Here is a 26,713-nt window from a genome sequence, read left to right on the forward strand (position 1 = left end):
CTGCACCTTGTTGTCTCGGATTCTCCAGCATCTGCAGTTCCTACTATCTCTGATTCAAAGCTTCTTATAGGAATTGTGATGTCATGTTGAGGTTGTACAGGACATTGGTGACACCTCTTCTGGGGTACTGTGTTATAGGAAAGATATTATTAAGCTAAAGAAGGTTCAGAAGACATTTACCACAATATTGCCATGTACGGAAAGTTTGAGTTTTAAGGAGAGGCCGGATAGGCTGGGACTTTTTCCACTGGTGCATAGGAGTTTGAGGGATGACCTTATAGAGGTTTATAAAATCATAAGAGTTATAGATAGGATTAATGGTAAGTGTCTTTTCTCTAGGATGGGCGATTTCAAGACTATTAGGCATATTTTTAAGATGAGAGGAGAGAGATTTAAAAAAAGACATGAGGGTTTTTTTTTGACACAGAGAGTGGTTCACATGTGGAATGAACTTCCTGAGGAAGTGGTGGATGTGGGCACAGTTGCAACGTTTCAAATACACTTAGGTAAGTACATAAATAGGAAAGATTTGGAGGGATATGGGCCACGCGCAGGTAGATGGGCCTACTTTAGTTTGGGATTATTTTCAGCATGGACTGGTCAGACTGAAGGGTCTGTTTCCGTGCTCTATGACTCTCTGACTCTATGAGAGCATTCGTGACTTTTTTTTTTACTATCAATGGGACAATGGTTATATGGTTACCATCAGAGCAGCTTATTATTAACTTCAAACTTCACCATCAGTCTAGTGGCGTTTGTACCCATATCCCCAGAACATTAACCTCGGTGTCTGGATTACTAATCCAGCGACACTACCAATAGCATTAGAAATGCTTCCTGCATTTCTTTCCAACAACATTTCTTCTTCATGTCCAATATTTTTCCCAATAATGAAAAAAGTATTCAAAGAAAATTAACAACAGCAACTATTTTCTTCCATTGTTGCTTGTAGTAGTATCAAGAAAATTAGTTTTTAATTTCAGGAGCTCAGGGGTAACCTTGGTAGATTGGAATGTCCCTCCCGTTTATACACAGTAATAATGTATGCTATCTGTTTTGAATGATTACAGATGCTTTACATTGTTCGTCTTATCACTAACTTATCCTTTCAGAGACAGAGAGGGCCCTCACTTTCCGAATAGACAAGGATGGCGCAGAAGACATGTTCAGGCAGGGGACGAGGCTGGAATGTGTCAAGATTTGAATTCCCCATGTCAGCTTTGGTTACGAGAACAGAAATCTTGACGACAATCATGAATCATTCTTCTGTGTCACAAGATGGGCAGAGGAACAGCGAAACCTGCCTCAGTTAAAAATCATAGAACGTGGACATGATGCTCAAACCTGGATGAACTCACCCTCCTGACACCCAGAATCAGGCTAGTGGGGTGTTGAGAACCTGCCCTGATATCCTGACAGCTCACCATTTCTCTTTGCCTCATTGATTGACTGTTTTATGTGCATTTGCACTGTGACCATTGGACAATGGGGGGAGTTATGACTGCTGGCATATCCTACTCTTCCCTCAGCGCACTGTTATGGTCACTGGTAACTTTCCACTCTGCCCTGCAGTAGAATTTTTCTTATTTGCAGATAGGATGTGGGCATCATTGGCTGGGCCAGCATTCATTGCCCATCCCTAGTTGCCCTTGAGAAGGTGGCGGTGAGCTGCCATCTTGAACCGCTGCAGTCCACCTGCTGTAGGTTGACCACAATGCTATTAGGGAGGGAGCTCCATGATTTTGAGCCAGTGACAGTGAGGGAACAATGGTATATTTCCAAGTCAAGATGGTGAGTGGCTTTGAGGGGAATTTGCAGATTGGTGGTGTTCCCATGTATCTGCTGCTCTCGTCCTTACGGATGGAAGTGGTCCATGGGTTTGGAAGATTTTGTCTGAGGAGTTTCGGTGAATTTCTGCTGTGCATCTTGTAGCTAGTATACACGGCTGCTCCTGAGCATGGGTGGTAGGAAGAATGGATGTTTGTGGATGTTGTGCCAATCAAGTGGACTTGAATATGTCTTAAATTTCTTGAGTGGTTGGAGCTGCTGTCTCTTGACTAGTCTATGAGGCATTTCTCCTAATTTTAGAATTTGTTCCCAGATATTAGTAAGGAGGACTTTGCAGGTTGGTATATCTTTGTTTATCATTGTCATTTCAAGTTTCTTGGTCAATGTCAGCTGGTCTGTCTGTTTGCATTCCTTTTTTAAAGCTTTCAAACATTTGATGTATCATCTACCATGGTAGGATTCAAACTCAGGTGCCCAGAACATTACCTGGGTCTCTGGGTTGCTAGTCTAGTACCAATACCATTATGCCATCACCTCCCATTGGTGGAAAACTAAGAAAATGAGCTAAAATGAAATTCTATCATTAAGTGCCACAGGATCTATGGAGAATGACTCTCGACCAGTAAATATCAGGACCGAAGTGGACCAGAAATCTTTAGTTGTGTTGTGTTGAGAGCGTCAGCAGGTGGCGCCCATGGTCAAACATTGCAGATGGTTAAACACTGGAGAAAACTGATAGATAGCATGACATGATAGGATAGATAGGATGACAAATCACCATCCATCTCTCCAACATTGACTTCATGTGCAGTATTTACAATTGATTATGCAAATTCAGGCTTTAGTCTATCATTGCACAAGGTGACATCAGCCTAGGCCGCAACTGATTTTTATTGTTGAAGGCTCATCTGTCAAAGTGACGGGAGAATCCATCAAATATTTTATCCCAACGGTATGTTATTCTGGATTTCTGTTGTAGTTGGATTTCACGCAAACTAGACAGCGACCTCTTTCTGACCCCATCAAGATCATTAGTAAATAGTATTACTACAGCCTCCAAGCAACTGAATATTTAGCGAATTGAGGTCTCGATTAACATTTCCACTTGAAGTCTCTGAGACTGTGTCTCAGTAACAGCAAAATATCAAGATCTTTTGATGCTAATCAGAACAACTCAGCTTTTCTTTCATTGGCATTGTAATAACATTTTAAAAGTCCATTTGGCCTGTCATAAAATACATACAAGACACCACCTATGTATTTAATGGGACAGTCTTCTCTATACTGCCTCTAATGCATGTATATCTATCCCTAAATATAAAGATCAGAACAATGCACACAGTATTCCAGGCGTGGTCTCACCAAAGCCCAATATAATTGTAGCAAGACTTCTTTATTCTTTTGTTCCAGTCCCTCACAAGAAAGCCCAACACGCATTTGCCTTTCTTGTTGCTTGTTGTATTTGTGTGCTGGCTTTCTGTGCCACCTGTATGAGTACAGTCAAATGACTTTGGCTCAAAATTTACAAGTTTAACATCTTTAAAAAATATTAGAGAAGACCTATGCCCGCCATCAAATTATTCTCCAGTTGTCTCTGTCTCTCTTCATTCCCTTCTGTGCTCAACTTGATTCTCTCTTTCATTATAAGAATCATACAATCCTATGGTCCAGAAAGAGGCCATTCAGTCTGCATGACCCTCTGAAAAGCATCCCACCCAGACCCAATCTATCACCGTACCACATTTTCCATGGCTAATCCACACATCCCTGGACACTACGGGACAATTTGGCATGGTCAATCCACCTAACCTTCATATCTTTGGACTATAGAGGAAACTGAACACCCAGAGGAAACCCACACAGACACAGGGTGAATGTGCAAACTCCACACAGACAGTTGCCTAATGGTGGAATCGAACCCGGGTCCCTGGCACTGTGAGGCAGCAGTGTTAACCACTGAGCCACCATTCCGCCATTTATAAAGATGGCATTTGTCTTATGTCGATTTCTGCCCCATTCTACTCTCTAACTTTGTAAATCATCCAAGGAGAGCTGGATTTGATCATCTCCACCTACACAGCACCGTCTCTAAAGGGCAACCATGACTTCATGTTTGTTTTTGCCTGACAGCCTTTAACTCCAAATGATCAGGATCAGATCCCTCCTTGCAAAATACCCTGCTCCAGCTACTTTTATATTCTAAATAACTCCTTGTTCCTTGTGAATTTAATTAATATGGAGTCCAAAATTATTCACAGTATTCTAACTGTGATTTAATCAAAATTTGATACAAGGTTAACATAAATTCCTTGTTTTGCAATTCTATCCCTCTTGTACTTTCTTTTTAGAAGGTCTCGTTAACCATTATCATTACCTTTGGTAATTTGTGAATGGGTAACCCAGATTCCTATTTCCCTTTACCCTATTCTTACTCCTCTTTTCCAAGCAGAATGTGGCCCCTTTACTTTTCCTGGCAAACTACAACTCCTCAGAATTATCTGTATCGAAATTAATTTGCTACTTACTTGCCATCATGGATATTTTTGTAGTGTTTTATTACTGTCAACATGTGCAACTCATTATCTCAAATGATGTATTGTTTTTTGGGTGATACAGTGTTAGGCCATAGAAAGGGTGCAAGTGAGGTACGTCAGGATATTACCTGGGATGAAGACCTTTAGTTATGAAATGTAAGGACTGTTCTTCTTATAACAGAGAAGGTTAAGAGGTTACCTAATACAGGTTCTCAAGATGACAGAGGTTTTCATAAAACAGATAGAGAAGAAATATCGCATGGGTCAAGAACTAAACATCATAGATCCAATATCATTGACTAAAATTCAAGAGGGGAAATGAGGCAAATTGGTTCCACTCAGATAATCATCAGGATCTGGAAGGTTGTCCTTAAAAAATAAATCTCATTTTCAAACCATCACCAAATCTGTCTATTTCCACTTCCGTAACATCACCTTGCTTCTCTGCCTCATCATCTATGACGGCCTCATTCATACCTATGTTACTCCAGACTGGTCTCCCACATTCTAATATCTATAAACTTGGGATTGTGTAAACTTTGTTGCTTATGTCTTTACTTCCATCAGGTCCCATTCCTCTATCGTCACAGTGTTCATGGACGTACATGGGTCCCCAGTCAAGCAACGTCTTGATTTTAAAATTCCCATCTCCGTTCTCAGGGATTTGAACAGATACTCGATGGTGTGACATTTACAGAATAATGGAAAAAGAAACAGAAAATGTGGAAGAAGTTTTTCAAAGGGGCTTTCACAGGATTGATAGGCTGAACAGCCTCCTTCTGTGCTGGTAGGTTTGATAAATTGGAGAGGTGCAATTCTAATTTCAGTGGGCTTAGATTTACAGATACATGGAAGTGTCACCATCTTCAAGTTCCCCTCCAAGCCACTCACCTTCTTGACTTTGCAATGTATCGCCATTCCTTCACTGTTGCTGGGTCAAAATCCTGGAACTCCCTCCCTAATGGCATTGTCGGTCAACCCACAGAGGAAGACTGCAGCAGTTCAAGAAGGCAGCTAACCACCACCTTCTCAAGGGGCAACTAGGGACGGGCAATAAATGCTGGCACAGCCAGCGACGCCCACATCCCACGAGTGAATAAAACAGAAACTAAACTGGCAGTAAAATTAAGAGAGACCGCTGTATGCCTGATTTGGAAGCCTGTAACACCAAGTACAATAGAGCTATTCTCCTTGCGATATTGGGCTGAAGTACATTGCTGGGTCAGTGTAGAGCTAGCTCTAATTCTGACATATTAGATGTGATTGTGTTTAATGCTAGCATTAAATGCCCTCGGTTTGAAAGTGTTCCATAATTCTAGCAATACTGTACCTCCACTTGCAGATCTCAAAATTTCCTCTCGCCAAAAGGCAAACAAAACCTGGTTTCATTTGGAATTTTAATGCACGCCTGACTTTGATGGACCAAGAGATTCTTTAGATGCTGTGAATTTCTGAATCTCCAATCAAATGTTTTTGGTGGTTTATTTTTTTTTTAGGTGGGCCTTCCCCAGCGACTTCTCAGAATACTCGTTCCTGTCAGAATGGGACAGAACTTGTTGACATCTTCGCTTTGAGGTTCCGTTCGCACAATATCTCATGGCCAGAACCAGAAGGACTTTGGCTGCAGTAGCCATGCGACAATGAGAGTCAACACAACAGAGGTAAGTATCTTCTGGTAGCTATCAAGGAAACAGGACAACCCAGATAATGGAGATTGCTGCTCCAACCTAAGGAAAGAAAGAAAGACTTACATTTCTAAAGGGCTCATGATCTCAGGACTTACCTGAGTGCACTATAGCCGATGAAGTACTCTTGAACAATGCACTGTTGTAATGTAAACGTCTGTAAATATGCACACAAAGCAAAGCAATGGCATGATGACCAAATAAATGTTTTATTCATGTGTGTGTTGAGAGATAAATATTGGACAGGACTCTGGGAGGAATTTCTCAGTTCTTCTGACAACTTTCGCAAAATTTGACTGAACATGTGATTAATCTCTTGTCAGAAAGACAACATCTTAAATAGTGCAGCACTTCTTCAGCACTGCAAGGGAACATCGTCCTGGATTGTGGGAGATGGGGCTCAAATCCACCCGCAACAAGCTGGCTCAGAGGTAGAGCGCAGTTACAACCAATGAGAGAAACAGATACACACTTGATATGTATTCCGGCCTAAAGAGATGTATATGAAGAGGAACTGAAACTAAGCTGAATTGAATCCTTCTAATACTGGTCTATGCCTCAATCCAAACCACTAATTTACAATGAATAATCAATTATAGTGAGGCTTCTAAGAATGTTAGCAGGAAGTGTTGCTTCAAACTACCTCAGTTACTCAGTTAAGCGTAAAGAGCTGGGCCTATTTACTTTACAGCAATGAAGATAGGGAGACAACCTGATAAATGTCTGTAAGATAATTCAGTGGCTGAATTGCTTAGCCACAGGTAGCTTTTGCCAGTCTTACAGCTCGGCCAGAGTACAGGATGCATGTAAACTACACAAGAGCAGGATTGGACTGGATATTAAGCAAGTTCTTCATTTGCCAGAAACAGAAGTGAGCATTTGTACCATGATCATGGCATTTGTGGCGGGTGCCGATTTACTGTGTTCAAAAAGGGATTTGGACATTTTTTTTGAAACTGCGGCATAGATCTCATTGCATAGAATGGAAATGGATTAACAGTTAATGTAGATGTGACCAATGTTATCTCCAGAATTGATTCCGAATGGCAGGATTTGTTGCCCTATGATGGGGTGAGGTGCTTTCTTAAACCACTGCAGTGTTTCAGATGTAGGTGTTTTCACAGTGTCGGTTGTGACAGAGGTGTTCCAGGACTTTCACCTTCCTGTGAAGTCAGAGTCTGAGGTTTCTTCACTTTTTGAGTTTTGGGTATGGTCTGGTCTTCTGTGCCTGACTCACGTCTCTAGAGAGTCCTCCCCATTTTTGGCTGTATGATGGAGGGAAGATCACTGATGTGGCACCTAAAGATGGGGTCATTGGTTTCAATGACCACAACAAAAGTGCTATGTTTGACTCCAGCTCGAGGAGAGTTTCCCCCATTAAGCCTGTCCATTTCAATTTTGCTGGGGCTCCTAACTGTCACAGTTAGATCATGTCTTGATATCAAGATCAGTCCCTCTCACCTCATCTCTGATATGTAGCTCTTTTGCTCATGTTTGGGCTGAAGCTGTAATGAGTGTGATAGTACTGTTCCATTAAGAGGGATGTGCTCTGTGTGGTTTCTCTTGCATACAGGTGTTGCCATTGGTGACAGAACGTCTGCTTCAGAAGCAGTGGGTAAACAGCTTTGAGTGCCCTAAGTGTGTTCTTTTTTAAATTAGACAGAAGGAGCATGAGTGGGTGGAGTTTGGCTCACACAGACCAAGGGTTTTAATTTTGCTTTCAGTTGAAGTTAAAGATGGGGTTTGCAGCTAAAAGTTTGAGTTGTGTCATTGCTGCTGGATTGTTTCTTTTGGTGTTCCTTTCTCCGGGAGAAAAATCTGTTTTGCTGAATGTACCTTTGTCAAGGGCATATTTATGGGATGCTGCTATATTCGAACAGTGAATCATTTCTGGAGAAGGGTCTAGGCCCGAAACGTCAGCCGTCCTGCTCCTCTGATGCTGCTTGGCCTGCTGTGTTCATCCAGCTCTACACCTTGTTATCTCAGATTTCTGTATGTTCCTTCAGTAAGTGAAGATGTTTGCGATGATTGAACAAAACTGCACCACTTACTGAATGACCAGGAAGAAACCTGCTGCCCAGAAAACAAACACAACACACACTCCAAGTCATGAGGAATAATTGAAAATTAATGTCCACATTAATAAAACATTTTTGGATTCATTACAGAGAGTGGGATAAAGCTTCCAAATGTCATCATTCCAATCTTATAGACTTGGCAAAAAAATTAAGTGTAAACTGTCCATTTCTGTCATCCTAATGCAAATCAAGTCCTGCTCAGTTATTACTGGTTAGTTTGCTAACATACACCAGCTAGTCAACAATGCATCCAATTAAAAATTCTTTGCTTTTTGTGTTCAAATCCCTCTATGGCCTCAATTCTCCATATTTTTTAATTTCCTCCAGCTCATCATCCCTCAGATCTATGCATTCCTCTGATTAATTCTAATCTCTTGCCCAGCCTTTGCCCTATCATTGGCAGCAGTGCTTTCATCTCTAAGCCTTGTATTCTGTCCCTAAAAAATCCTCCTTTAAGACCCTGCTTAAAACCTGCCCTCCAACCTCGATTTCAGTCCATCAGTCCATTGTTGCATGGTTATGCTTCTGCGAAGTACCTTTGAACATTTATTATATTGAAGGTGCTACATAAATGCATGTTGTGGCTGTGACTGAGCACTGGAAATCCCTGTGAAACTGCGTAGGATTTCTGGCACTCGGCCTTAGCACAGCTCAGTAGTTTCCACAGGGATGGCGATCAAATGGAAGGCACATGAGCATTCTAAGCATTTGATTTTACTGTTCCATTAAAGCCAAGCTATGAGTACAGTCTTTGCAAAAATCACAAAATATGATCTGACATTAGAATCCTGGAAGGAAGCATCCAGACACTGGGAGTTTGGACTGTAGGAGGAAACCGGAGCATCCGGAGGAAACCCTCACAGGCACAGGGAGAATGTGCAATCTCCACCCAGGCAGTTACCCGAGGGTGGAATTGAACCTGGGTCCCTGGCACTGTGAGGCAGCAATGCTAACCGCTGAGCCACCCCAAAAATAAAATTAAATACAATGAAGATGTTTAAAAAGACCACCCAAAGGAGGCGACAGAATCATCAGATGGCACATTTCACTGGGGCTCTCTTTCACTTGAAATGCATTTCCATCATTGTCATGTTGCGAATATTAATCCATGCGTTTTAGCACTTTTATTTTAGAAATTAAAGATTCAATTTTGGACATTACACTTGGAAAGCTGATGAATTCTGGAGAGAATGTAACTCAAAAAGGCCTGGAGTTTGTCACACTTAAAATGTTGGGTTCAAATTAACTTATGGAAGTTAATGTTCAGAAAAACAAGATCATAAAACATTGGAGGATATGACTGGTGAATGAATAAGGTAGATCAGGGAAACAACAGGTAATTTAAATCAATATTCTGCATTGGCCTTCATGGTTGAAAACACTATAAACACCTCAAAGATAACAGAGCCGAGGGCAGGGGAATTCAAAACTAGGAGGCATATTTTTAAGGTGAGAGGAGAAAGATTTTTAAAAACGGACCTGAGGGGCAATATTTTTTGACACAAAGACTGGTTTGTATGTGGAATGAACTGTTAAAGGAAGTAATGGATGCAGATACAGTTATAACATTAAAGAGACATTTGGATAAGTACATGAATAGGAAAGGTTTGGAGGGATTTGGGCCAAACACAGGCAGGTGGGACTAGTTTGGTTGGGAACATGGTTAGCATGGATGAGTTGGACCAAATGTTTCCATGTAGTATGATTCTATGACTCTATAAAGAAGCTGTTAATGGGAGGAAATATATTGTAACAGTCTCTAATATGAAGGACGAAGATTTGACAAATGAATGGGACTAAAACGGCAGACGAGTTATCGGGACCTGATGAAGGTTTTAAAGAAGTGACTGCAGAGATAATTGAGGCATTGGTCAAAATATCCCAAAACACAATTGATTCTGGTAGATTAGTGAACTGCTAACGTGACATCTTGGCTCAAGAAGGGAGGAAGACACAAAGGAAGATACAACAGGCCAGTTAGCTTAATCAAACAGCATCCACATAGTTTGTGAAAGGGAAACCACATTTGACAAATTTGCTGGAGTTCTTTGAGGATATAACAAACAGGTTGATAAAGGGAAACTGCTGGATGTAATGTATTTGGATTTCCAGAAGACATTTGATAAGGTGATACATAAAAGGAGCTTACTGCATTGGGGGTTATATATTAGCACAGATTGAGAATTGTTTAACACATAGAAGTCTGAGTCAGGACTATTGGGTCTTATTCAGGTTGGAAAGATAATTCAGAGTGCCACAAGTCAGTTTTCAGACCCCCAATTATTTCCTATCTATGCTAATGACTTGGAACAGGGGTAATCGATCCAAATTTACCAATGATACAAAAATAGGACAGTAATCATGTTTTAATGATGACAAAATTAATTTACAAGGAGTTGTAGATAATTCAGTGAGTGGGGCAAAAAACTGGGCAGACGGGATTTAATGTGATATGAAGTGTAGGCAGGTGCCAGAAGATTTCTAATATTGTCCCATTATTTGAAAAAAAAGGGACTAGACCAGGAAATTACAGGCCAATCAATCTAATCTCACATGGTGAGAAAGTTACTAGTAAGAATTCTGAGGGACTGAGTATATTGCACATGGAAGGACATGGACTAATCAGGGATAGTCAGTCAGATTTGCTAAGGGAAGGTTGTGATCGAAAAATTTGATTGAATTTTTTGAGGTGGTAGACAGGAGTGTTGATGGGGCTAATGCATTTGCTACAGTGTACATGTACTTTAGCAAAGCTTTTGATAAGATCCCTCATGACAGACTGGTCAAGAAAGTAAAAATCCATGGAACCCAAGGCACAGTGGATCCAAAATCGGCTGAAATGCAAGAGGGGTAGAGTGATACTAAGGGGATATTTCAGTGACTGGAAGACTGTTTCCGGTGGGGTAATGTAGGGCCTTGCTGTTAGTGATGCAAGTTGGTAATTTGGGCTTAAGTGAAGAGGATATGATCTAGAAGTTTGCAGCTGACAGAAGTAGGTAGGATGATAACTATTGAAGAGGATAACCATAAACTGTAGGAGGATATCAATGGACTGGTTAGCTGGGCAGATCAGTGGCAAATGGAATTTAAATGGAGAAGTATGAAGGGAGGGCTAACTAGACAGCAGATTACACTATGAATGGTAGGACCCTGAATAGTACTGAAAATCAGAGAGACCTCTAGAGATTTCTGAAGCTAGCAGGACAGGTAGATCAGATGGTTAGGAAGCCACTGATACTTGCCTTTATTAGCTGAGCCATAGAATTACATTTTATTGTTACATGTACTCAAATACAATGATACGTGAGTACAGTGAAAAGTTTACAAAGTCGCCATTTCTGGCATCATCATCGGTACAAAAGTTGCCTAGGTACAAAATCTTAGGTATAAAATTAGAAAAGTAAAGAAATAAAGTTAAAAGTTTCAGCAGTACACAATCCTTCTAAAGCAGAGAAGGACAGAAAAACATAAAAGCAGGCGAGTCCTCACTGGGTTTCAGCTCAAGGCGGGAGTCCCTCGAGTCCACCATTAGGACTCATTTAGAGACCACTCTCTGCAACTAAATCAAAAAATGATTTGCTCTGGCTGCAATATGCAGACATCAATTGTTGTTAATACAGACATCAATTCTCAGTTGTAAATGAGGGATCATTAATCTGAAGGTCTGTTTGAGGACATCGCCAATCATGTGGTCTGTTACAGAGATGGCTGAAGCTTAGCGAGATTTTCTGATTTTAGTTTATCTGGGTGTTTGCAAAGACTTTTAATTGCAGCTTGGATTTTGCGTTTAGTGCAGCTGAACAAGAAAAGACAACTAAAGTAAGTGACAATTAGTTAGCCCTGCAGCACACACATAGAAGATAACTTCATCATGTGGAGTACACATAGGGCTTATTCCCAGGGTTGTATCTCATGAGGAAAATGAAGGAAGCTGAAAGATTACCTAGTTTGAAGCTGGTGGAAAAATCAACAGTGGTCCTCACAGAGTCTTAACAATAAAAGAAAACAAGCCGCACATTAGCTTGGAAGTATTGTAAAAATATCCAGAACAGTGGATTGAGGCATCCACAGTAAAGAGAGGAGAAGATAAAGTTTCAACTCTGAGAACAATTGGAATGGCGAATTAAAGCAGTATCCAGAGAATTGTTTCATATTTATGGATAGTTCCTACATCGTAAATAACTTGGAGAGTGATGTGTCCTGCTTGGAAGAAGCAAGAAAAAAACCAAATGCCAAGCATTAAATAAATTTAACTTTCAGGTGAAGATTACTGGTTTTGCTTACTTCTTTTAAATACAATAAAGTTTGCAGATTTTCTTGTTGAAAGATGCGGAATCTTGTGGCGTAATACTATTACTGATTAAATCTGACTATTCGTATTTCTCTAAACATTAATGATCCCAAATTGGATTATAATAATTCTCAGTTTTCATTGAACCTTTTGAGAATTACACTTCCTGATGTCCCAGGATGTTTTTACTCACATCAATGAGGCATTACTCATTGTGTCTGATGTATATCCATCTTCATCTTCACTCTCAGTCTCTGTCTCTGTCTCTCTGTTCAATGTTTCCTTCTTCAATATGCCACCTACTTTTTGTTCCTGGTTTTGCCTGAGGGTAGAAATTAGAAAGAGGAGAGTATCAATCAACTGATTCCCTCTCAACCAGAACCAATTGTTTTAAACCCAAATGCCTAAAGAGTGACATACAGGGGCAGCAATGACTGTCATCTGTGAAAGTAACTTTGAAGCTCCTTTCTTTCTCTCCAATTGCACTCTTCAGTGGAAGAAGTCCAACTACACCAAGGCGGTCCAGAATTTCAGTGAGCGAAAGTGACTGAGACACTGTGGCAGGGTGACCAATGAGTTGGCACAGTGGCTCAGCGTTTAGCACTGCTGCCTCACAGCACCAGGGACCTCGGATCAATCCCTCCCTTGGATGACTGTCTGTGTGGGTTTCCTCTGGGTGCTTCGGTTTGCCCCCACAGTCCAAGGAGGTGCAGGTTAGGTAGATTGGCCAAAAATTGCCAAAACACACAAAATTGCCCATAGTGTACGGGCTGTGTGGATTAACCATGGGAAATACATGGTTACAGAGAATGGGTGGGATGCCCTTTGCAGGGTTGGTGTCAACTCAATGGGCCAAATAGCCTGCTTCCACACTGTGGGGATTCTGTGAACTGCTATGAAATAAAATAAGGGACACTGCAACCATTCAGGGGCAAGGGTGTATTGGTGTCTGGAAGGTGGGAAAGTTTTCAACGTGAAAGGGGTGCTTAATTTCATAACAGCAGGGTAGTGAAGGTTAAAAATAACTTTAAAAAAATCTGAAGTTATCTTGTGAAATCACAATATTATCATTTCTGCAGGGTGACTCACTCACTTGCAGAGACTCTCTAGTCACTCAAACTCAGCCTGAACACTCCCAGGATTAGTCTCCCACAGGATGTCCTGGAAATGTGAGACAAAAGGCCTTTCTAAAGGGATTTGGGATCAACAGCGAAATAAGAGATAATTCCTTAAAATGAAAGGTAATTTGGTCACCTTGATTTGTGGATCTGGATTTGTTTACCTGCTTAATATAGAGGAAAGTATGGTACTAATGAGTTACATTATTACAATTTGCACGATGTCCTAATTTCCTGAGCATTTTTACACTTCTTTGCCGAATCCAGGAAGAAAGGATTTTTGTAGAGGTATAGACTATTTTCTAAATCAGGAAAGGCTTCAAATTTCTGAAGCACGAGGGGATTTGGGTCCCTAGTTCAGGATTCTCTTAAGGTTAACATGTAGGTTCAGTTGGCAATTAGGAAGACAAATGGACAATGACAAATAGCATTCATTTCAAGAGGATTAGAAACCAGAGCAGATATGTACTGCTGAGGCTGTATAAGCCACTGGTCAGACCACATTTTGAATATTACAAGCAGTTTTGGGTCCTGTGTCTAAGGAAGGATGAGCCGGCCTTGGAGGGGGTCTGGAGGAGAATGATCCTGGGAATGAAGAGCTTGTCATATGAGGAACATTTGAGGACTCTGGGTCTATACTCAATGGAATTTAGAAGGATGAGGAGGGAATCTCATTGAAACTTATACGATACTAAGACGCCTGGATAGAGTGGACATGGACAAAATATATGGACTAGTAGGAGAGACTAGAACCTGAGAGCACAGCCTCAGAGTGAAGTGACAATGTTTTAGAAGTGAGATGAGGAGGAATTTCTTCAGCCAGAATGTGATGGATCTGTGGAACTCATTGCCACAGAAGGCTGTGGAGGCCAAGTCATGATTGTATTTAAGACAGAGATAGGTTCTGCAATATACCATCTTTGGACTAGGCACTTTACAGCCTTCGGGGCTCAATATACAGTTCAAAACCTTCAGACTGTGAATCCATTCCCTCCCTTTCTTTTAGCTTTACTTGTTAAATTCTCTGTCGTCACGTCCCCCCTCGCCTCCTCCTACTGGAGTTGGACTACCTGTTTGCAGTCTGGCATTAGACACACCATTGTTCTGCCACTCTCACATTCTGATCACTTAATCTGAACTATCAACATTCTTTCTCCCCCCGCACTCCAAACCCCACACCCCCACTATAGCATAAATGCTGCCCCTCCACAATTCACTTCAGCTCTGATGAAGAGTCATCCAGATTCGCTGTGAGCTCCAACTTTTGCTGTCTTCAGTACAGATTCCAGAATCTGCAGTAATTTGCTCCTCTTTGTCTTTGTGCTTGTGTGTTAATGCATTGTATGTGTGCAGTTGGACACATCATTGATAATGGTGTGTTAAGGTCATTGATGGTGTGTGTTTGTTTCAACTAAAAATTTTTATGGGTAGCTTAGGTTGGGATTCTCATCTGTTAAATAAGTCAGTCTCAAATTTGCCATTTTCTTAAGAATCAAACATCACAGCTGAGTGCAGCTATAACTAAACAGCCTCCTGTCAAAATGTAACACACTGAAAAGACTCCAATTTCATAGAGCCTAAAGAATTAGAAACTTACAGATCAGCAGGTAGCTATTGACCTATTCTGTCTATGCTAGCTCTTTGAAAGAGCGATCCTACTTGGTCAAAAAAATCAGCAAATTTCATCCATAAACCTCTAAGCTCCTCGTCCTCAAGTATGTGGTCCACTCGTTAAAAAAATGACTCACGAATCAATTTGACCTTCACAAGCACAGCTTCCAGAGTGAACAGAAAATCTTCCGTCATCTCCCTGTAGATATTTTGCCAATGCTTTTAGATTGCAGACCTTTGGTTATCAACTCACCAGCCTGAAGGTACAGTCTTATTTAATTCTATCATACCCTCTAATTATCTTAAACCTCAATTCAGTCACCTCTTATGCTTGAGCTTCAAAGTAAACAGTTCAAACTTTCCTTTTCTCTTTAAATGAATTGACTTGATCTGTTTGCACTGCCAGTCATAAATTCAACAAATAAACATTTTATCCATTAACACTATAAAAGGTTATTCCAGGCACATTTGTTTTTATATCCATTCACTTGATGTGGACATTGCTGGCTGGACCAACATTTACTGCCCATCCCTCAGCCACATTGCTGTGGGTCTGGAGTCAAACATCGACCACACCAGGTAAGAACAGCATATTTCCTTCCCTAAAAGAAATTAATGACCCAGATGGGTTTTTATGACAATTGGTGGTGGTTATATGGCTGCGTCTGTCAGCTCTTCTTTAAATTTAAGCTATTTTCCTATTCAACCTGTTCAGGGAAGTTATTACACACTTCTGGAGCAGGTGGGTCTTGAACCAAGGTCTTCTGGTCAAAAAATTAGCAAATTTCATCCATAAACCTCTAAGCTCCTATCACTGCACCACAAGAGGGCCCTTAAAAGCAACTACCCCAGAATTTCTGATGAAGGGTCTAGGCCCGAAACGTCAGCTGTTCTGCTCCTCTGATGCTGCTTGGCCTGCTGTGTTCATCCAGCTCTACACCTTGTTACCCCAGAATGGGCTTGAACCTACAATCCTGGGTTTAGGAGGCCAATGTATTATCCATTAGGCTACTGCGGCTCAGCACTGCCTAGCTTTTTTTATTTCAGATTTTTATTGAATTCAAATGTCACCATCTGGTATATTGTGATTTGAACTCATATTTCCAAATCATTTTGACAGTTCTGAGGAAGGGTCACTGCACCCCAAAACATTAACTCTGATTTCTCTTCTCAGATGCTGCCAGACATGCTGAGCTTTTCCAGCAGCTCCAGTTTTTGTTTCTGATTTCCAGCATCCGCAGTTCTTCCAGTTTTTATTTCCCAAATCCTTTTCTTGGGGTTCTGGATTACTAGTCCAGTGATATTTCCACTGCGCCAATGCAGCTCACCACACCCGCCATGCTATGATATACATTGGGGCATTTATTGATTGTTTGAAAAAAAGATCTTGGTTACTTTTAAATCAAGCTGTTCAGAGATGTTATGACATTTGGAGCAGGTGAGACTTTGAAACCAGGTCTCCTGACTCAGGTAGGGACATGACTACTGTGCCAAAAGAGCCCTCCATTCTAATTGCCCTTTTTGTTATATATCTGGAAGTGCTATTTTACACAACCAAATGGCTTTTCCAATCACCAAATCACCAATTTATCTTTCCATCTTTTAACCACCATCGGTAAATCGCTTGTGTTTTCCAATTGATTAATTTATATGCAGAGCCTGTTAAGTGCAATGCAAACCATCAAAGGTGAGGGAGAGTTAGGAGAGAGGGAGGAGCTAAAACTAAAAATTAGATCATTGGTGCAAATAAGGGTAGCCATTGGCTGCATCATTTGAGATATCTGATTTGTTATGATTCTCTTAATACCTGAAACAAATTTCAGCATCATTTTACCATTAGAAGACTGGAGTGAAATAGCATCATTTAATCTTTCTAACTTTGAAAAAGAAGTTTTCAATAACCCAAAGTTCTTTTAGCACCTTCTGAGCTCCCACCAATGATGTAGGGGGATTATTCTGTCAGCACGTCTGGAATTCCCCAAGGATATATCCCAATTCTGATTTACATGCTGTCTCTGGAAAACATCGTCCAAAAATACATCAAATCCAACAGTTGCATTGACGTGGCATCCAGCTCTACACTCTGATTCGCCATGTTGCCTGACCAAACTCCAGTTTCGGACAAGTAATATTTTCCACTATGCTAAACATTGGAAAGAGCAAAGCCATTTGTTTCTGCTCCCAAGCTCAAACCCAGTTCACTAGCCACCAGCTTTATCCATCTTCTTGACCACTGCCTGAGACTGAACCAGACCATACACAACCTGAACTGCTCGACCATGAATGAAGCTTCTCATCCAAAAGGCTCTCTCACCAAGAACACCCATCTCTCCTTTATATCTTTGCTTATTTCCTCTCCTACTTCAGTCCCTTATCCATGTTTTTGTCATCTGTGGACTCAACAAATCCAGTGATTTCTTGGTCAGCCTCTCAAATTCCACCCTTGAAAAACTTGAGTTCCTCAAAAAATATTTCGGCTAATTTGCAACAGGTCCCAATCATCCATAATTTTGAGGATTGCTGCCATTGCCATTATACTCTTTGTCTCCTGGTCCAACAAAACCCGAAAATTTAAAAGTACCCAATGCCTTCATACCCACCTGTCTCTTTACATTCCTCATGTATTATAATCCTCCAACAGTTCTGTAGTGTTTCAATTCAGGCCTCTTTAGCATCCCTGATTTTCTTTGTGCAATTTGTGCCTAGACCTTACCCTCTCTCAAATTCCTTCACTAAAACCTCTGTTCATCTCTCTGTCTCCTTTTAAAAACCTCGGTGCCCAACAGCAGAGACCAGGAAAGTCATGGATTCAACATAATCCTTTATTTAACCAATTCATCTTAGTTAGTGCGTTACAACTGCTTGTAGTGTCCGTGGGTCTTCCACTCCTGAGAGCGAACATGTGCTAAAACAATTCTAATCCTTAGGAAAGGGCAGGGTCAGATTTTCCCTGAAGCCCTCAGTTTTTGGGACGATGCAGAAACAAATCCAATCCAGGCCTGACATTTTCATGGTACCAGCAACTTAGGAACAAATATACTCCACATGTGATGCAGTATCTTTACCCCACTTAACCCTCAATTGGATTTCTTGCCAAATAGTCATCTGGCTCATATCATAAGATAACATTTCGATTGGTATTCGCTGTTTGTTACAGAACATCTTTTAGGCTAATGTTCTCAACAGGCTGCAGGGAGGATCTCAGGTCCCTAATCTCTCCACTCAGGCTTTAACTCAAAAAGGCTGGCAGGGCTGACCTATGTCCTGCTCCCACCATCTAAGGTATCTGCTATTCCTACCCCTGAGCTCAGAATTAGTCCAGATCTACCTCAGGCAGATGCATTTCCATGTATTTGATAAGGAAATTGGTGCTTCTCCTGATCTTGACGATTTCCAGTTTGCTTTTCCTTTCAAGTTCCTCTTGCATTCTGATCTACGAAATCAAAGACAATACACAAAAGCCAGAATTTATCGTTGACAGCATTAGAAGATATATTATTCATTCTGTACTTTAATTGTAGTATTGATCAGGAGATGAGACAATCATGAAGCATGAGCAGAGTTATCATGGATGACTTCAGTCTGTAAATAAATTGGGTAAACCACTTGAGCATTAAAGCTATGGAGGATTAATTGCTGGAGTGTCTTCGTGATGGTTTTGTAGAGCGATATATTGAAGAGCCAACTAAAGGACATACTATTTTAAAGATCTAGTATTATGTAATGAAAAGGGGCTAATTAACAAATCTTGTTGCCAAAGAACCGTCAGGCATGATTGGCCAGAAATGATAGAATTTTACATGATGTTTGAAAGTGAGGTAGTTCATTCTGAAGCAAGGGTGTTAAATTTGAATAAGGGAAAGTATGAAGGCATGAGATACAAATTCATTCAGATGGATTGGAAAAACACATTTTAACGGACATGATTGTATAGAGGCAATGGATAGTCTTTAAAATAAAACTATTACATGGCGTATAGCACCTGGAAATTCCTTCAAAGTGCAAAACTCAAAAAAGAATCCAATCAACCATAGTTAACAATACAAGTTCAGGATTGTATGCGATTAAAAGAAAGGGCCTATCGAGTGTCCAAAATGGGAGGTTTGGGTGGTTTGGGAGGACAAAAGGAGGGTCAAGAAACTCATAAGTAAGAAACTATTAAGTATGAATACAGATCTAGCAATGTAAAAACAGACTGTAAAACTTCTGTAGGCATGTTGAAAGGAAGTGTTTCCCTAAGATGTGTGTCAGTCCATTATAGGCAGGGTCAGGACAATTTATGTCGGGAACAGGGAAATGGAAGAGACGCTAAGTAAAGACTTGTCTGTTTTCATTGAGGAAGATACAAGAACTTTCCACAATTAGAGATCCAAGTGACTGTAGAGAATAAGGAGTTGAAGGGAAATACTGATAGTAAGAAGGTTGTACTGGAGAAATTTGAGGGATTGATAGTTGATACATCCACAGGATCTGACAATCTAAATCCCAGAATGTGGAAGGAGGTGGCTGTAGAGATATAACAATGCATTGGTGATTATCTTCCAAAAATATATAGATTGTGGAATGGTTCCTGTGGATAGGAAGGTAACAAATGTCACTCCATGGACGATAGAAATAAATTATTATCTGGTTGATAATGACCTGGTTGGGTATAGTCAGCATGAATTGTGAGAATGGGAAATAGTGTTGACAAACTTGGGAGATTTTTTGAAGATGTTAAACCAAAATTAATAAAAGGGGAGTGGATGGACATAGCATATTTAGATTTTTTAAATGTTTTTGATAAAGTCCCTCAAAGGAGGCTGATTCAAAAAAATAGTCAAGGCACGTGAGAAAAAAAACGGAAGGTAACAGGAGGCACTAAAGAAATTCACCAATGCTCCTAAAGCAGCTTCCAAACCTACAACCATTACAATCTAGAAAGGACAAGGGCAGCAAATACATGGGAACATCACCACATGCAAATTCTCCCTCCAAGCCACTGTCTATCGTGACTTGGAAATATATCGCCATTTCTCAGTCACTAGATCAAAATCCTAGTGACATTGTCCCAACAGCATTGTGGGTCTACCTGCATCAAATAGACTGCACCAAAAAGGCAACTCACCATCACCTTAGGGATGGACAATAAATGCTGACCCAACCAGTGACATCCACATCCTGTCAGTGAATAAAAAGTATGTACTAGCATAGATTAATGATTCACTAACAGACAGAAAACAGTAGGAATAAATCGGTCATTCTCATGTTGGTAGTATGTGACTAGCGGTGTACCATGAGGATCAGTACTTGACCCCAAGTTCATGAATGTATCAATGATTTGGAGGCAAGGACCAAGTTTATGGATGATACAAAGCCAGGTGAGAATGTGCAATGTTAGGAAGATGTAAGGCAGCTTCAGGAGGATTTGGTTAGGCTTAGTGAATGGACGCAAACATGGAAGATGGAATATGGTGTGGATAAATGCAAGATTATCTAAATTTGGAGACCCAAACATACAGAATATTTCTTAAGTAGTATAGCATTGGAAAGTGTACAGAGAGATCTAGGTATTCCTGTTGATAATTTGCTGAAGGCTAATATGCAGATGCAGCAAGCTATTAGGAAGGCTAATGGAATGTCAGCCTTTATCACAAGACCAGTAAAGTATAGGAATAAAGAAACCTTGCCTTAATTGTATAGGAGCTTAGTTGGACTGCACTCAGAGCATTGTGTGTAGTTTTAGAGTCATAGAATCAGCAATCCACAGTGCAGATAAAGGCTATTTTAGCCCATTGACTCTATGCTGGTCAAAGACCACCATCTAACTATTCTAATTCCATTTTCCAGCAGTTGGCCCATGTCTTTGCCTGGCATTGCAATGTGCATCCAATACTTGAATGTGATGAAGGTTTCTGCCTCTTACCATGCTCACAGGCAGATTGAGTCCCAGATTCCCACCATCCTCCGGGTGAAAAAAACTTCCTCACATCCCCTGTAAACATTCTGTCCTTTACCTTAAATCTGTTATCCCTGGTCATTAATCCCTCTATCAAGGGCAAAATTTCTTCCTATCAAAGCACCTCAACTTTATACATCTCGATCTAGTCCCCTCTCAGCCTCCTCTCCTCCACTCTTTGAAATTCGTTTCCGTGGCGAGCAGTGGAAACTGGGTAATTGGATATACTTAAAGGCAGCATTAGACAGGTTATTGATCTTCCACAGGATCAAGGATTATATGGGACCAACAGGTGATAGTCAGACTGGCCATGCTCACATTGAACAGCAGAGCAAGCTCGATATTTTTATTTCCTATAATCTTAAGAAATGTAATCCCCCACTGGTTCAAGGAACTGCCATGTTCTCATGCCACGTTGATTAATTACAACACACTTGGAATTATGTGCACTTTGATGAAGTACAGAGTTTACTCAGCATGATGGTCACCACCACATGATAAAATTCTTGTTGCTGGTAAGGAATCATACAAGATAGAGTAGAGAAGGAGACCATTTGGCTCATCGTGCCATTGCCAGCTCTTTCATGGAGCTAGCCAATGAATGACATTCCTCCGATCTTTCCCATAGACCTGTCGATGTTTCTTCCTTCAGGTATTGATCTTATTCTGTACAGAGTGTTACTTTTGAATATGCTTCCACCGCCCTTTCGGGAATTGGCATCGAAACATTTCCCCACAAGTACAGCAAATCTTACAGGAATAAAAAGTACCACTATTGATAAGAAGCCTCCTCCAAGGAGATACACTCTGGAGCATAGAACGAAGGAGGAATCGCACTCAGTGACAGCTATGCACCAGGAATATTCAATAATCTTACCAGAATTCTTATCATATTGGCTCCCTTACTCTGTTAAAGTCTTTAAACAATTAAAGGCATAAAAGGAAGATATTAACATTATAATTCTTCACCAAAGAAAACGAGACACCCACCTCCCTCCCCCCAGTGCTCACTAATCACCACCTTACCCATGAAATGAGATCTCCTCAGATTTAATCTCACAGCGTTGAGAAGGTGGCCTAGGTTGGTTTGAATTTGACGCTAGGCACTGTGCATAGTTCCCAATTGAGTCCTCATGAGGATGTCGTAGTCTGCTGCAAGATAGACATCATAGGCCATAAGCAATGCAAAACCCAACCTCCAAGCTTATCTAGTCCACTTCTCCATTCCCTTTTCCTTTTGACTATCTGGACTTTGAGAAGACTCTTCCCATAGATTCCAAGCCAGCTGAGAGTTTAAAAATCATAACAGAAATATCTTTTACTTTGCTCAGAAGGTTTATTGACCAAGGGGTCTTAGTCCTCTCATTCCACATTATTGCAGGTGCTCTCTAAATACATGCACTCAGACAATTCCTAGCCACCAGCTGTTTCTTCTTAAACTTAAATTAAGGCATTCCTAATAAACATAATTATGTGTTTAACCAGACAGTAAAAAACTATACCTAGCCGGACCTCCTGGAACCCTTAAATCAATTGCAATTATGTTTGGCACAATCTGAGCTATATAAAATTATACCAGATAATGGCCTAGCGGTATTATCACTGGATGATTAATACACTGGGTTCAGGATTCAAATCCCACCTCTGGCAGGTTGAATTTGAAATGCTGGCCTAGTCAGTGACACCCACAATCCTCTGAATCATAGAATGCGGGAGAAAGCCACTTGGTCCATCAAGTCCACACTGGCCTGCCAAAGAGCATCCCACCCAGATAGAGTCTATCTCCACATTTTCTACAGCTATCTCACCTAGCCTGCACATCTCTGGATGCTACAGGGCAACTTAACGTGGCCACACCTAACCTACACATCTTTAGACCAAGGGAGAAAACCAGATCACCTGGAGGAAACCCACACAGACAGTGGAATGCGCAAACTCCACATAGACATTCAACTGAGGCTGGAATCGAACCCGGGTCCGTCGTGCTGTGAGGCAACAGTACTAACTGCTTAGTCACGATGCTACCCATATGGATAGATAATTTTAAAAATCCCCCAGCTCATAAGAACTGTTGCCATCTCCAATTTTCCATTCTTATAGGTCCATGCATAAACAAGTGGAGCAAATTGAGAAATTGTTAATGGAATGCGAGTGTTGACAATGTTGTAAGTTCATATCTAGTGACAGTGGTGAAGTAGAGTCAGGAACAGATACTGCTATCCCACGGATCTGTCAGCCAGGCTAATATAAAAGTACATTAGATCAGGAGTAGACCATTCAGCCCATCAGGTCTGTTCTGCCATTCAATCTGATCATGGCTGAAATGTCACTTGCCTGCACTACCTCCATCTCTTTTGATGTCCTTATTATCCAGAAACCTATCAATTCCTGACTTGAACCAGCTAAGTGATCGAACTTGCACAAGCCTCTGGGGTAAGGAATTCCAAAGATTTACCACTGAAACACCCATTACATGAATTTACACGTACCAGAATTTCTCCAGCTGATTTTGTGACACTGTTCAGAACAAAATCAGTCCAGCCAGGACTTAATCATCCATGCCATTACTCAACCATCTCCCTCACCTCCACTGTAGCTATAGTTTTATCATCCAGTCAGTAAATCCTCTTCAGAAGACCCTGGAACTCAATGCCTCCAACACCTAGGAGGGTGTTAAAGACCACATCTTTGTATTTTTGTTTCTGTATTTTTGATTGTGGACTGAAATGGGGAAAAGGTTTATTTTCAGAAACAAGGGTCGTTAAGGATTGCTGCACATTTTAAAATCGACCTGACACTCATTATAAGCACTGTTTACACAGCTGCTAGATCAAGCAGTAGTAGGAGAAGGTGCAGGTAAGCTGCAGCCAAGGGCTGTGTACAAATGGAGATTCAGCCAGCAACAAATAGCTGATTGGTCAGTGAACCAATGATCAGTTATAGATGACAGACGTTTTCTGCCTGTCAACAGACATGTGATTGGTTTCCAAGTAGCTGAACACAGCTTCTGCTCTGAACAAGAAGCTACTGGATATCTGTGAGGCCCAGAGCTCTTTTCTTTTCTATAAGAACTATCTTAAGCTGAAAAAAAAGTTTATTTTTCCCTCAGCAGTTGCTAGAAGCTGTGGCTCTTACCCAATAAGCCAGAGAATTTATAAATGTTAACCAGGCACCTCCTGCAAACAGATAAATGTATGCAGGGATGGATGTGGACAGCATATCCTGACAAGCTAACTGGATTATCTCAGCAAACCCTGTGGGCAAAGACCATTGAACTACCTTTCCAGTCTTTCATTCCAACGATAACACCAATGTTTTTCCTATCTGTCTGGATTTGTGTGTAAGCGGGGAGTTTATAAGGGTGCTGGAGTTTTAACTGTCAGAGTTAATATGTCAATGGCTCATAATTAGAGTCTTAGAGTCATGGAGATCTACAGCACAGAAAAAGGCCCTTCAGCCCATCGTACCCAGGCCAGACAAAAACAATCTCCTAACTATTCTAAACACATTTTCCAGCCCTTGCCTTTGCATGCCTTGGCATTGCTACAGCACATTCTTAATTCTTAAATATTACAAAGGTTTTTGCCTCTACCTTTCATGTAATGACTTCCAGATTCCCACAAAAATCCTTTTCCTCATGTTTCACTTAATCTTCAGCTCCTTACCTTGTTTCCAGTCATTGATCCCTCCACCAAAGGGAAATGTTTCTTCCCTTTTACCTTATCTATGTCTCTTATAATTGTATACATCTCAATCACGTTCCCTCTCAGTCTCCTCTGCTCGAAGGAAAACAAACACAGTTTGCTGAATCTTTCTTTATAACTGCAACTCTCCAGCCCAGGTCTGGTAAATCTCCTCTGCACCCTCTCCAGTGCTATCACACCTCTTCTGTAGTGTTTTCCAGAATGGCACATAATACTCAGCTGTGCCTAGAGTTTTATACCTTTCCATTACAACCTCCCTGCTCTTAAACTCTGTGTCTCACCTAATAAAGACAAGTATCCTATTTATCTTCTTAATCACTTAATTTACCCATCCAGATATTTTAAGGGACTAACGTACATGCCCACCTAACCCTAACCTATTGCAGGTCCCTATGACCCTTGGTTTTCTCTTGATTTGTTTGCCTGCCCAAGTATATCAAAATTGGACAGTGTGCACTGAAGAAGGTTACCTAAGAGTACAATGGGATCTTGATCAACTGGGCCAGTGGGCCGAGGAATGGCAGATAGAGATTAATTTAAATAAATGTTAAGTGTTACATTTTGGTAAGACAACCCAGGGCAAGATTTAGAGTGTTAATAGTAGGGCCCTGGGGTGTGTTGTCAAACAGAGAGACCTAGAGGTGCAGATACATAGTTCCTTGAAAGTGGTGTCACAGGTTGACAGGGTGGTGAAGAAGGTATTTGGTATGCTTGCCTTCATTGGTCAGAGCATTCAGCACAGGAGTTGGGATGTTATTTTATGGCTGTACAAGACGGTGGTAAGGCCACATTTGGAGTACTGCATTTAATTCAGGTTGCCCTGGTATAGGAAGGATGTTATTAAACAGGAAAGGGTGCAAGAATGGATTTACAAAGATGTTGCCAAGACGGGAAGGTTTGAGATATAAGGAGAGGCTGAATAGGCTGGGATGTTTTTCGCTGGAGCGTAGGAGGATGAGGGGGTGACCTTATAGAGGTTTATACAATCATGGGGGGCATAGATAAGATGAATAGGCAAGGTCTTTTCTCCAGAGTCAGGCAGTCCAAAACTAGAGAGCACATGTTTAAGGTGAGAAGAGAAAGATTTGGAAGGGTACTGAGGTGCAACTTTTTTCACACAGAGTGTGATAGGTATGTGGAATGAGCTGCTAGAGGAAATGATAGAGGTGAGTACAATTATAACATCGAAAAGACATTTGGACAGGTACATGGATAGGAAAAGTTGACAGGAATATGGGCCAAATGCAGGCAAATAGGGCTAGTTCAGTTTAGGAAACCTGATCAGCATGGACAAGTTGGGCCAAAGGGCCTGATTCCATGCTACATGACTCTATGACTCTTATCACTTCACATTTATCCAGATTGAGCTGTTTACCTGTAGTTAACGACCCATTTACATGATCCATGCTTTCTGTCAACTTAGGTCTAAAGAACACGTAAATTGGGGAATGTAATATACTATTAAAAATCTTTAATCTTGGTGATAATTGGGGAAAAGCGGGGCTTGATTTTCAGCCCACTTCCCGCTGAGACTTAACAAATGCAAGGGTAGTGAGTGTATAGAAACATCAGCCCTTCCAAAGTTTACTGCAGGGAATATATAATTCCAATCTGGAGATATCCGACTATTCTGTCAATATCAGTGAGTCAAAATCCTGAAACTGCCTAACCATCAGCACCACACAGACTCACACACACACACACACTCACACTCACACACACACTCACACACACACACACTCACACTCACACACACTCACACTCACACTCACACTCACACACACACTCTCACACACACACACACACTCACACACACACTCACACACACACTCACACAAACTCACACTCACACTCACACACACACACACTCACACTCACACACACACTCACACTCACACTCACACACACACACTCACACTCACACACACACTCACACACACACATACACACACACTCACACTCACAC

General features: G+C 41.0%; 1 protein-coding gene across 3 annotated transcripts in view; it reads right to left on the reverse strand.

Annotated features, from left to right (window-relative positions):
- Positions 1-5,705: 5,705 nt before the first annotated feature.
- The window catches only part of LOC109923429 (inositol 1,4,5-triphosphate receptor associated 1-like), a 79,746-nt gene continuing 58,738 nt past the window's right edge, over positions 5,706-26,713 (reverse strand). For 2 of the 3 annotated variants that reach the window (XM_048611971.1, XM_048611969.1), the window contains 4 exons: positions 22,070-22,195; positions 18,434-18,538; positions 12,570-12,698; positions 5,706-6,049 (listed from right to left, as the gene is read on the reverse strand). In XM_048611971.1, the coding sequence (XP_048467928.1) occupies positions 5,917-6,049; positions 12,570-12,698; positions 18,434-18,538; positions 22,070-22,195 (493 nt within the window). In that variant the 3' untranslated portion in view covers positions 5,706-5,916. The remainder of the gene's footprint in view (positions 6,050-12,569; positions 12,699-18,433; positions 18,539-22,069; positions 22,196-26,713) is intronic. The other variant, XM_048611970.1, reaches the window with a different exon arrangement.

Source organism: Rhincodon typus, chromosome 25 (genome assembly GCF_021869965.1).
Source record: "Rhincodon typus isolate 14 chromosome 25, sRhiTyp1.1, whole genome shotgun sequence".
Classification (NCBI taxonomy): Eukaryota; Metazoa; Chordata; class Chondrichthyes; order Orectolobiformes; family Rhincodontidae; genus Rhincodon; species Rhincodon typus.